Source organism: Lepidochelys kempii, chromosome 1, assembly GCF_965140265.1.
Source record: "Lepidochelys kempii isolate rLepKem1 chromosome 1, rLepKem1.hap2, whole genome shotgun sequence".
Classification (NCBI taxonomy): Eukaryota; Metazoa; Chordata; order Testudines; family Cheloniidae; genus Lepidochelys; species Lepidochelys kempii.
In genome coordinates this window covers 27,320,574-27,333,821 of record NC_133256.1, presented here as the reverse complement: position 1 = coordinate 27,333,821, position 13,248 = coordinate 27,320,574, and the positions used below count along the sequence as shown (strand labels likewise).

Sequence of the window (13,248 nt, the reverse complement as noted above, 5' to 3'; positions counted from 1 at the left end):
GGGCAGAACCTTCCACTCCTTGGGGGTTAAGTGATCTCCTCTCATCTGACTCATTCTCTCTTTAGTCATCATTCCTAACCTCTGTGCTGCTTTTCATGCTGTCAACCATGACATCCTTCCCAACTGCCTGGGACCGTTTTCTGGAGTCTCAGGACTGTCCCTCTTGGTTTTGCTCCCATCTGTCAGAGTCCTCTCTTTTTTTTTTGTTTTTTTATTTTTTTTTACAGCGTGCAGCAGAGAGAGAGGGTGGTCCAGTGGATAAGGAGCTAGCCCTGAGAGACCTGGGTTCTAGTTCCCCCGTGGGCTTTTTGTATGACCTAGGCCTGTGCCTTAGGCACAGAGTTCCAAAGGTTGTTAGGCACCCAAAGATGGAGCTAGACATCTAGTGGGGTTTACAAAGCACCTAATATTCTAGACGCTTTTGAAAATCCCACTAGGTGCCTAAACACCTTTGAAAATCTGGCCTTTAGTCCATGTGTGCCTCTGTGCCCCATCTGTACAATGGGGAGAACAGCACTGCTCTACCTCTCCAAGGGGCTGTGAGGAGAAATAGGTTGGACGTTGTGAGGTGCTCAAATACTATGGTGATGGGGCCACATAAGTACCACAAGTAGAGTGGGAACTTCTCTATATCACTGCTATCCCTTCCCTTGGTTTTGGCCCCTTCTTTTCACCTACGCCCCTCACATCTCTCTCTTTTCTGAATGTTATCTTGGCTCAGAAGGCTTTGTAGTATTTCCAGTCCCCTGCCTTCTCTCTTCAATACTCTCCACTCCCTGCAGAGGGATTCCTGTTTTACAGACTCATTAATGACTTCCAGACCCTTAATATAATTACCAGCCCTTTCTTATCTTAATCACCCTGCCTCTGTAAACAAAACCCAGGGGCACAGGCTTTGAGCAGCACCTTTCCTCTTCAGAACTCACATTCCACACTCCTGCTGTGCTGTAGTTAAGAGCTCCACCTGAGAACACACCTCCTGTACGAAACTGGGAGGGGAGGAGCAGGAGCCCCTCCTCCCCTCCAAATGGTACCACTGGGTGAAGTAATATATTTTATTGGACCAACTGCTGTTGGTGAAAGACAAGCTTTTGAGCTACACAGAGCCCTTCAGGAGCTCAAAAGCTCATTTATTTCATGAACAAAAGTTGGTTCAATAAAAGATATTACCTCATCCATCTTGTCTCTCTAATATCCTGGGCCAGTATGGCTACAACAACACTGCAAACAACTTTAGGATATAGTTTGTATGAAAAACACACACAATAATTGTATTTTGGTTTTTCAAAATAAGTTCAGATGTGTGTTAACAGTTTTTTCTAAAAAGACAGTGGTCTTCTGAAATCTACAAAACTGTTTTAAACATAGTTTATTTAAGTTGCTCTGCCATAATTTCATGTAGTAAATTTTAACTGTACAGCTAAATAGTTTGTTTTTCTTTCAGATGGGATGACGATGTTGTCTTCAAGAACTGTGCCAAGGGAATAGATGAAATGAAAAAGGACAAAAGATTTGTAAATGATACTCTGCGATCTGAATTTCACAAAAAGTTCATGGAAAAATACATCAAATAGTACAGTTTTATGTGCTCCATTGCTGAAAGACTCAAAGGGTCAAGGTGACTTCCCCTCTGTGGTGTACTTCCCCCATTCCCCCAGAATGATGGCTGAAAATTGTCTCCTGCCATGAATTTCCAAGTGCTTTTTCAAGGTCATTGACAACTTTTTAATTGTCGCCTTGTATCTGGAGTGTTTTATCCTTTTCAGCATCCTTTTTTGTTTTAACTAAACCTGTTTCTGTTTAATTCAGTGGATATGCATTTACTTTTAATGGCCTTCATGTAATGTTGCAAGAGACTGGTTTGCAATAAATACTTTAATTGTCTAAATACTGTTCCTTGGGAAACAACCTGTATGTAATATGGAGATGTGTAATTTGTGCAGATTATGTAAATTTTCATATTCTTAAAGGTAAGTGAAATTCTACATGCTGGAAGAGAGTACTGAAGTTGCCTTTTTATGCATGAAATTTAATTATCTTCCTTCCTTTGATTGGCTAGTTGAAAGCCAATATGAACTCCCTATCTGACTTCTTAAATATTGAGTGTTTCTCTGATGTAACAGTTAAGAATGTGGTCTGACTGGATAGCTCCAAGCTGTTAAAAATTCTGCCTTCATCTATATCATGAGCTCGACCTGATTCACTGCTTTGCCACAAGGAGCATCCAGCAAGTGTGCAGCACAGTGGTGTGCTGCCTCTCTCCAGGAAATTCCATTCTATGTAATCTTGTGTTTCTAACCCCCAATCTTGCAGTCAGAGCCACATGGATGCAAGGTTGGAAGAGCCCAATCCTGCAATCTTTAAATCTGGTTTCAGGACTATGTTTTCAATGAAGGCAGCACCCAACCCAGTCATCACACGAAACTTTTTTTTTATAAGTCAATTTGAACAAAACTCAGAATATATGTGGGAAAACTTTTCTGTTAATTCAGAGGATATCACAATCAGTACAGTGTTCTTCAGCTATCAGAAGGATTTTATTCTCTTTTGTGATCATTGTCACATTTGAGATGCACTTACAAAAGGAGGCTGAGTGATGCATTGGATTGAAATACCATCCTTTTATCTCTGGATACCTGAGTTCAAATCCCAATTTAGGTCACGAGTGAAAGCGTTCAGTGGTTTCTTACTCACCATTAGCATTCATTTCAAAACCTCCATATACGAGAACATGACTAGCAGTCTCTACTTGAGAGATCTTAGAATGGAATAGTAGTTGTTGCAAGTCAGAAAGGATTTAAGGTGCCTTTATGTAGAGTTCTTGCCTGGTTGGCTGCCCATGCTATATCTGTCCATTTAGTCCTGTTTCTATAGCACGAATGTTGCTCACAATCTCTTACTTAAAAATTAGTTGCATATTTTCAGAGTGATTGTCAGGGTTCCTTCCCCACTCTGAACTCTAGGGTACAGATGTGGGGACCCGCGTGAAAGATCCCCTAAGCTTATTCTTACCAGCTTAGGTTAAAAACTTCCCCAAAGTACAAACTTTGTCCTTGTCTTTGTATGTTGCCACCACCAAGCGTTTTAAACAAAGAACAGGGAAAGAGACCACTTGGAGACGTCTTCCCCCAAAATATCCCCCCTTCCCGTCCCGTCCCCCCCAAGCCCTACACACCCCCTTTCCTGGGGAGGCATGAGAATAACATCCTAACCAATTTGTTACAAAATCATCAAAGACCCAAACCCCTGGATCTTGGAACAATGGAAAAATCAGTCAGGTTCTTAAAAGAAGGATTTTATTTATTTATTTATTTTTTTAAAAAGGGGGGTAAAAATCATCTCTGTAAAATCAGGATGGAAAATACTTTACAGGGTATTCAGATTCAAAACACAGAGGATCCCCCTCTGGGCAAAACCTTAAAGTTACAGAAAACAGGAATAAACCTCCCTCTTAACACAGGGAAAATTCACATAAAACAAAAGATAAACTAATCCACCTTGCCTGGCTTACCTATACTGGTTGCAATATTGGAGACTTGGATTAGGATGGGTTGGAGAAGATGGATTTCTGTCTGGCTTCTCTCGGTACCAAGAGAGATCAACCATGTAAACAAAGAGCACAAACAAACTCCCCCCCCCGCCCCGATTTGAAGGTATCTTGTCCGCTTATTGGTCCTTTGGGTCAGGTGTCAGCCAGGTTAGCTGAGCTTCTTAACCCTTTACAGGTAACAGGATGTTGCCTGTAAAGGAGGGATTTTATAGCACTGTATACAGAAAGGTGGTTACCCTTCCCTTTATATTTATGACCGTGATGGTCAGGGGTTTTGAAATTTCAGGACAGATATTTCAGTCTTTTTGTTAGACATGGTTTTTAAATGATATCCTGTTAAACTACTGTATTAGAAGCATATTTGTATTGCCTAGGCAATTTCATTAGTTTTTATATTTTTCCCTTTTTTATGGTAAGACAAGATGAACCAGTCAGGGCTAAACTATCTAAACCGGTAATGTCAGTACATACATAGAACAGGGAATTTTATATGCACGTTTAAAAGCCATATTGAGACACACTTATTTCACTTGGAATTAAGGAAAGAATATGTACTGATTTTGCTCATGTTATCTGTCTTTTGGCGACGATGATGGCTTTTTGGAAGCAGGGGATCAGCCATAGTTCCTAATGAGCACACATTAAAAAGTCAAGATTTGAGTTAAGAGCGGTTAGTTGGCAAAATGTGGCAGTGGGGAAGCCAGCTGTTGCTTAGATCTGACTTAACAAAATGATGATGTCATCGCAACAACAATAATACTTAACTCTAGGCACTATTACAAGATATATAATATAGCTAAGCCAAAAGTGAGTAAGTAAATACGTTAGGGGGAAAAAAAAACCTTAAGATGTGGTTTTATAGCTAGTTCAGTGTCTTTGTAGAAATTTATTAGTTTATATTCTTCCCTTCATGGATCTTTGAAACACTGTAGCCCTTTTTGTGTATAGAAGAGTGATCTCTTGTACTGACTTAAGCTGCCAAAGGACCCTTGTTCCATGAGCTTTGTAGCTACATGAGATTATCCTGTACAAGTAGAAATAAAAATCAAATTAATCTCTGAAATATTTTATAATTATGTGTGTGTGCTTATTAACTACCTTCTCAGTGACTCTCCCCATAATTCTAGAGGAACAGCTATAGAAATGGAGATGAGAATCTGCCCCGGATTAACGTTAGTTCTTCAGCATTACTTTTAAAATAGGCTTTATTGTTTTGTTTGTGTGTCAACTAAACTACAAAAGCCAGGATTTGCAGATTTTTACGCTGAAATTCCATCTCACATTGTTTTTCAGACCCATGAGCTGTGTAACGTGACCTACTGTTTGGAAATCCTACAACAGCCAGGCACAATAGAAAGTTAAGGAGTTTGAGGCCATATCTCTAAATGGTCTTCAGTTGTTGAATATTAGGCAACTTTAACAATGTGTAGGTATCCAGTTAGTGAAGCACTTTGTGTTCCTTCAGAACGAAAAGCACTATATAAATGTAAAATATTACTTCACCACTGATTCAGTGGCCTAATTTTCTGTTATCCCTTCTAGTATTAAAATGCAGGAAGCAAAGTTGATCCAGTTTATGTATTAAAAAGGTCCATTGTGGCCACGATTTAAAAAAAAAAAAAGAAAGGAAAAAAAAGAAAGAAAATGGCACCTTTTTACTGTACACATCTGCTCCCTGGATATTTTTCCCAGGAACATCTGCTTAGTTTGACAAATAACTTTACACGGAACCAGCATAGTTGGCAGCTCTGCTGCAGCTGAAGGTAGAATGGAATACAGCTTATGTTCTGCAGTTAAATGGATGTCAATTTAAAAATAGCACTTTATATCTGAATTGTTTTGCCTATTTTTTCGTATAAGTAACACCTAGGATGGCTGTAACTGGAAGAGGTGAATCTTTTCAGTTGGTTTACCTTGTGCATTTGGCAACATTTTGTGCATAGTCAGCGTCACAGTTTCTCTGTGTTTGAGTCTTTTCACAGACCAATGGTGGAGAGAACCAGCACCTAGTACAATGGGACTATTGTGTTTATAAATAGACTTTCAATCATTTGTTAAAAATTGACTAGATTTCATGTTGGCTGTATCTCTCTCAAACTCTGATTTAGAGAATACATTTTTGGTGGTTTGGTGATATACAAAGCAGAAATAGAAGCTTAATTAAGTCCGTTATTATCTGAATATATACATTTACTGCTGAAATATATACATTTACTGCTGTTTAATCAGTCATTTCTTTTCCCTCAGAGAAAATGAGGCGGTGTCAGTGGTTGAGTTTTTCTTCTGATAAATAAAAGTGCTGGTTGTTTTAAGACAATTAATTACATGTTAAAAGTCTGATGCATACACTCCAAACTGGGAGCCTGGGTGAGGGTAGTTTTTCTTTAAAAATATGTATCACTGTTTCTGTTGACATAGCTATTTTGAGTTGTGCTTTTGGGAAAATGTTGGAGTTGAGGCCATCTGGTGCATCTAGTATTAACCTCATATGTCTCATGGGGAACCCTCCTGGTCCATGTTTGCTGGGGGCCTTTTCTCTGACTATCCTCGTACAGAAAGATTTTGGGAGTCATCAGATTCTGCCAAACTGCTGAACTTCTTTCTCTCTGCTTTTTCTTCTCCTCTAACACCAAAATACCATAAAAATCTTACTGCGTGGTACTGCAAACTAGTTCTGAGTGCAGGGTCAAGCAATTGCTGGGGTGTGGGACATTCCCTTGAAGCACTTAACTTCAAAGGGCTGCAGTCTGATTCAAACTTGAAGGGATGTGTTGAAGTTTAGAGAAGTGCTTCAGCTCTTCAAAGTGTATTCCGCTAGCTATTCCTGGTGGGTCTGACTGAGGCTGAAGTCTATTAGTTTTGTACTGCAACATTGAAAAATCAGGATTGCATTTCAAGGGATCATCTGTATGACTTCTCATCCTTGTGCTTGGTGCTTTACAATATGGAAAAATAAAGAGGCTTGCCTGACAGTTTGCAGCTTGGGGATGGGGGTGAATACCAATAAAATATATTCTCAAGGAAATAAGATCAGTCATTGAAGTCCTTGCTTCCCCTTTAAAAGAGAGGAAAAATTACAAAAGACTGAGGTAGTGCCATCATAATAAACATTTCTTCCCATACATAATGCAATTTGGCAGGAAACAACAATGTAGGGACTATCCCTGAAGTAAACTCTGATTTCAAATTCACCTTTTTCCCCCTCTTGGCTTTGGTCGGCCTGCTGAAATCCTGAGCACTGAACACCTTTTTACCTAGATGGCAAACATTAATCCTTAAATAATTCTGTACACTGTGAAGAATGATAAACAGAGCAAGAATAAGAAGATTTTGAAGAAAGCGTATTTTCACACGGAAAGTGTTTATTATGTACCTGGGGATTTTTTTGGGGGGGGGGGGGGTAGATGAGTCATTTTCAAAAGCATCTGAGTCCCTCCTTTTCAAAAAATGAATGTCTGGGAGCTCCTAAATGCCTGCATTACTCTTCAAAATGATTAGGGAGCTTTTGAAAATTGTACCCAATGACATTTTTTTCTTGGATAACTCAAACCCTGGATTTGTGCTGGAAATGGCCCACCTTGATTATCATACACATTGTAAGGAGAGTGATCACTTTAGATAAGCTATTAGCAGCAGGAGAGTGGGGTAGGAGGAGGTATTTTTTCATGCTTTGTGTTTATATAAAAAGATCTTCTACACTTTCCACAGTAAAAAGAAAAGGAGGACTTGTGGCACGTTAGAGATTAACCAATTTATTTGAGCATAAGCTTTCGTGAGCTACAGCTCACTTCATCGGATGCATACTGTAGAAACTGCAGCAGACTTTATATACACACAGAGAGCTCATGCTCAGATAAATTGGTTAGTCTCTAAAGTGCCACAAGTACGCCTTTTCTTTTTGCGAATACAGACTAACACGGCTGTTACTCTAAAACCTGTCAAATAGGTTAGTGTTTAAACTTCAAACTTTCCATTGTCTTCGTCCTTGAGGAGGATGAGTGCTTTGCGTGTGCTTGAGGAAATCTGACTTGAAATAACTATAGTTGAAAATGAAGTAGTGGCAATGTATAGTTCTTACTTCATTGTTTCAATTCCTAGTAGTGCATGGAATGTGCTTAAAATATATATGAGAGCAATATATATTTGTGTAAGGAGTTGGATTTTTTTTCCTTCATAGCTTCTGCCCAGTGGTTCAAAAAATTGGTCTGGGAATTCCAAAATGTGCAGCGCAGCTATATCCAAAATGAAGAGTTATCTGAATCTAAACAAAATGAATCACCCACCGTGCAAATACTGCGCTGCCACCAAATCTAAGACAGTCTCTAAATCAGAAGGGAAATAAGCATTACATCAATGTGGGGAAAATGAAGCAGAACCACAGACTGGTCTAATGCATATGTGGGGTATTTCCATCGGCTTCAAAACACAGGAGCTGAATAGTGAGGATGTGATAATTATTTATTTGTATTATAGTCCTACAGGCCCCAGCGAACGTCAGGGATCTGTTGGACTGGATCCAAGACAAATACAGAGTAAAAGTCAAGCCATATCCTGAATAGTTGAATTAGGCAGGACAGAGCATGGGCAGGTGGGGAGCTGAGCCACAGAGAGATTAAATGACTTGCCCAAGGACTCACAGAAAGTGTGTTGTAGAGCTGGGTACTGAACCCACATTTCTACAGTTACACTCCAGTGCCATAACCACAAGACCATCTTTCCTCCTAGTTCTTCAATTAGCAATTATTTTCCCCCTTGAAAATCAGGCTCTTCTGGTTTATGATCTGGGTATCCCTCATGAGCAAGATCACTGAAACATCCTCTTCTACTGAAATTTATTTTACTGTACTACTCAGAAACCGGTGTCTGAATGAGTGAAGGTCAGGACAGCACTTCTCAGAGTATATTTACAAGTGAGTAGGAAAGGGGAAATAGAGGAACTATTGGTGAGTGTTAGTCAGTGTGCTCATTTTTCGCTTGTGTTGAAATTGAGGTATCCAATACCAGCTTGTGTAGTGGCCCTATTGAAGCCAGTGGTATGTAAGTCATGAGTGGTATTGGTTCGATGTGTGTGGTACGCACTGGTCAAGCAGTATATGCTGTGCTGTGGCTTACCTACTTGTTTGGATCGCTCCCTGGAGCTAAGCCAGGGGGTATTCTCTTCTCATGTCAGCTAAAATTGGCTCTCCTGAAAGTGAGGGTATAAGAATCTGATTCCCACCGAAGTCAATATGAATCTTTCCATTGATGTTAATGGGCTTTGGATATGGCCCTAGGAGAGCACTCTGGTAGCTGGGCACAGGCATAGCGCAGGCAAGATGCCCCTCATAGCTCTTCCGGTGCACATGAATTCTGAGCTGAGTCAACCCTGCCATCTCAGGGCTCAACCTCTCCTACAAAGACTAATTGTGCTAAAATATGTCAGTCTTTTTGTCATGTGGACTAAGGCCTAGGATGAGACCAACCTGTGACATTTTGGGGATCTCACAGACCAGTAAGGGGTTCTGTAACCTTGGATGCTTTTATGCTGTGCAGCTTTGGTTCAGACCCCTGACAGCAGTAGCCTGCCCACAGGTACAAGATCACACCCTGTCTTCCACCACCCTACTTACTCTTTACATGGTGACACCACCAGCCCTTCTGGTCCTGAGACTCCCCGAATCCATCCTCCCCAAGTTCAAGTACCAGAAACTTGGACCATTCTCCTCTTTCGCAGCCCAGACGGTCTGAAACCAACCCCCAACACCACTTTCTTTGGTCTCCACACAGTTTGCACAACAGAGACCTGCTTAGGGTAAAAATAAAAGGTTTATTTAATAGAAAAGCCACAGATTCAAAGATGCAAGAGCAAGGGAAAGCCAACACATACCAGTTACATAAAAATAAATATAAGATGCAACCTCAGGCTTTACACTTCCATATTAGACAAAATCGCTTTTCTAATACAAGTTACCTATTACCTTTGAACAGTTTCCCAGCTCCCCTAGCCATAGAGAGGACCTAGCGGTTTATAGACAGCACCCACCAAGCGACTGTCCCTCAGTTTCGGGATGCCAAATCTGACAGAAGCCTGCTTTTAAAAAGCTTTTTCTTTTTTTCCCCCACCTCTTAATCCATGCTGACTTATGTTTGTTCAGAGTGTGGAAATCCTCTGATTCGAGAGCTGGCGTGTCCATGTCTTTCCATTAACTTTAGTGGTCCACTATTATCCTTTCCTGGGCTGGACACTGGATGGGTACTTGAAGTTGGTTTCATGTAAACAGCTGTCTTGAGAGGTGCCTTTTCCTGTCTCAACACTTGCCGTCCTGCTGTGAAGTGGAGCCAAAGTTTTATGAGCACAGTTCTCTGTATTCACAAATACATAAAATTGTGATGGTCGCCTATATTCCTATATCATCATGATGATTAAATTTAGAACATTACAAGCTTTTATGAGACCTTACTTGACATTTTAATACCACAATAACAGTGTATACAATCAGTTGGTTAACTGCTTATTCTTTAAAAAGAAAATGAGTACTTGTGGCACCTTAGAGACTAACACATTTATTTAAGCATAAGCTTTCGTGAGCCTATGCTCAAATAAATTTGTTGGTCTCGAAGGTGCCACAAGTACTTCTTTTCTTTTTGCAGATACAGACTAACATGGCTGCTACTCTGAAACCTGCTTATTCATTGGGGTTCAAACCCCCTGTTCTCCCCTTGGAGTGTTTGGATCCTTGTTGTCACACAACCACACACAGCTTCATTTGTGATCTAATTTATCAAGTAGGCCTGCGATTAAATTCTTGTGCACTAAACCCCAAGGCCCAGATCCTCCAAGGTATTTAAGTGCCTACCTCCCATGGGACTTAGGTGCCGAAATACATGGGAGGATCTGGGCCCAGCTCTCAAGCCAAGGCATTTTATAGTAATTTTTGTTTCTTAAAAAAATGTTAGTGCCCCAGTACAGAGTGCTTTGCATGTGCTTGAGGAAATCTGAATCTGACCTGAAATTAACGGTGATCAAGAGTGCTTATCACCTTACATACTCAATTAGGTTTATTTACATTTCCTTTTTTCCAAGGCGAGGGAAAAATCATTGGGTCCAATGAAAGGACTATTCTAAATTAACTTTCTTCAGCAAAGTTTCTTCACAATAATACACAGAATTGTCAGTTTGCTAGACCTGTTCCAGTCAGTACAGTGAGAGAGATTAGCGTTCTGATTTATGGGATGGTGTTGAGCCATGGAAAACATCTTTCTAATCTAAAGCATTTTCAGATGAACTCATTTCAGCAAAATGCACTAGAGTGGAGACATGTTTGAGACGTTGATGATGAATCATGTTCCATAAGAGCTTTAGAAATAATTCAGTTGCCTTGAGATCCTTTTGTACTTTTATTGACTCCAACTTTAAATCATGTTGGCTTCTCTAGAGTTCAGCTTTACTATAAATATATTGTCTTTTCAATAGGGAAAATAACTTTTTAGAGAATTCCAGAGCTTTGTGCTAAAGAACTCTGAATGTACAATGGGGTCCATTTATATATCACTTATTAATACATATTTCATGCCAATTTGTGCAAGTCATGAATAAAAGAGAAGCATTTTTACCTAGTGGTTAGAGTTGGAGATTATAAGTCAGGACTCTGGGGTTCTATTTCCAGCTCTATCCCTCATTGTGGGATAATGGACAAATCACTTAGAGCCAGATTCTGCTCCCTCTCCTTTTACTAATTGCTCACCAAAGGCCCTACTCAATATGGGTAAGGTGGGGAGCAGAATCTGTCCCTTTTTGGTGCCTCAGTTTATCCACTTGTAAAATGAGAACACCATATCTCATATTATAGACATCAGCCTTAATTAATTTAATTTAAAACTTGTAAAGTGAAGGATTTAGAAAACCTGAGTTCAATTCCCTGCTCTTCTCCTGAAATCAGTGGCAATTAGGACCCTAAATACCTTTTGAGGATCTGAGCCTTAGCTTCTCTGTCCTTCACTTCCCATCTGTAAATGAGGGTAATAGCATTGCCCTACCTCATGAGGTGTTGAGGATAAATGCATTAAAGATTATGAAACATTGGGACATTATGGTAATACAAGCCAGAGAAGTATGTTGCGATGCTGGATAAAAGTTGCTGTGTACATATAGGAAGGAAAAAACACCCACAGTTTCAACTGGGGGAGGAAAAGACCAAACCACAGCCGATAGATGTCACATCTCACTCAAAGCTCTGCTGGAATGTACTAGGGTGCTATCATGATGAGGGGCATATAAGAACTTGAGTAGAACAAATGCAAGGAATTATTTCAAATATCTTTGTTTCCTATTATGTTCTAAACATATTTGTTTATTTCTTTGCTGAATTGCTTTATATCTCAATTGTAACCACAAGGTACAAAAGCGTTTAATGGGTCTAGCATGAAAATTGTTTCCTTTGGCATTAATATTAGTTACTAAAATTCTGTGTTGTCCAAGGCACACTTCTTGGTCCCTTAAGTAGGCTCTATCGAAAAAACACATTTTAATATTTTTCTTTTTGTAGAAGACTGTTAAAATAATAGCACACTTGTGTTGAACTCATTTCCTTTTATCCAGCTGTAGGCTGGGTGCAGGTCTCATCTGCTGCCTTTGTGGGTTTGCAGTCATATCATCAGCTGGCAGTTTCCTCCTGTGCCTTTTTCAATAACAACAACAACAACAAAAAATCTATTTTGCCAGGAAAATCAAATCTGAGAACTTGGCTGGATGTTTTGCAAGAACATCTGAAGATGCCATCAGGCTTCATAAAAGAAGAGGGTTTGAGGAGGGATTTGAAATAGGAGAGGGAGAGAGTTGAATCACATTAAATGAGAGGCAGAATGGATTCAGGTGCCAAGTCACGACTGGTAGAAAGAGACTTAAGGTAAAGTCTGGAGAAAAGATTGGGAAGAATATAACAAATGGGGGGAAAAAAGAGATGAGAGAAGGAACGTAGGCAGGGAAAAGTACTTCTAATTATTGTGTAGCACCTAGAGCCTGTATCTGAGGTAAGGAACCATTTGTGCCAAACACTGTACATAGTAAGACACAGACTCTGCCCTGGAGAGTTTGCAATAGACAGGAGGTACAAAGGGTGAGATAGAGGTGAAATAACTGGCTCAAGGTGACACAGCAGGCCAATGGCAAAGCTGGGAATAGAAACCAGCTCTGGGGACAACCTACCCATTAGATTATGGGCCTTAGTGCTAAACAGTCATGTGGGACTGTGCTCAGCACGCAAAACTGGAGCTGGATTTTCAGCACCCAGCAGCTCCCGATGTGACACTTGCAGTCAGGCTTTCTTAAGAGCTCCACCCCAACACTGTTGCCATTCCATTGACTAGAGTGGAGTTACTATTGATTCACACTGCTGTAAGTGAAGGGAAAATCAGGCTCCGTTATTTTCCATGGCACTTTGGGATCATTCTTTAAAAGCGGCTCTCTGAGGCCTGGTCTATAGGCTACAAAGTTAGGTCAACATAAGCCACCTTGTTTAAACCTAGTGCATGTCTCCTGCTGATGTAAGCGCCCCATTTGGGAGATGCAGTAACACCTCCCCAAATGGTTTGAGCTGTGGTCAACTTACTGAAGTCAACACAATGTGAGTGTAGACACTCACCTAATAGTCCTCCAGCAGCTTTTCCACAATGATCTACACTGATAGCTCTGGTCACAACTGTAAACTCCATTGCCCGGA

General features: G+C 40.2%; 1 protein-coding gene across 1 annotated transcript in view; it reads left to right on the top strand.

The window, feature by feature from the left end:
- CWC15 (CWC15 spliceosome associated protein homolog) overlaps nt 1-4,613 on the top strand; it is a 40,168-nt gene extending 35,555 nt beyond the window's left edge. Inside the window, exon 7 of the mRNA XM_073337599.1 lies at nt 1,445-4,613. Within this exon, the coding sequence (XP_073193700.1) occupies nt 1,445-1,574 (130 nt within the window). The 3' untranslated portion in view covers nt 1,575-4,613. The remainder of the gene's footprint in view (nt 1-1,444) is intronic.
- The last annotated feature ends 8,635 nt before the right edge of the window (nt 4,614-13,248 follow it).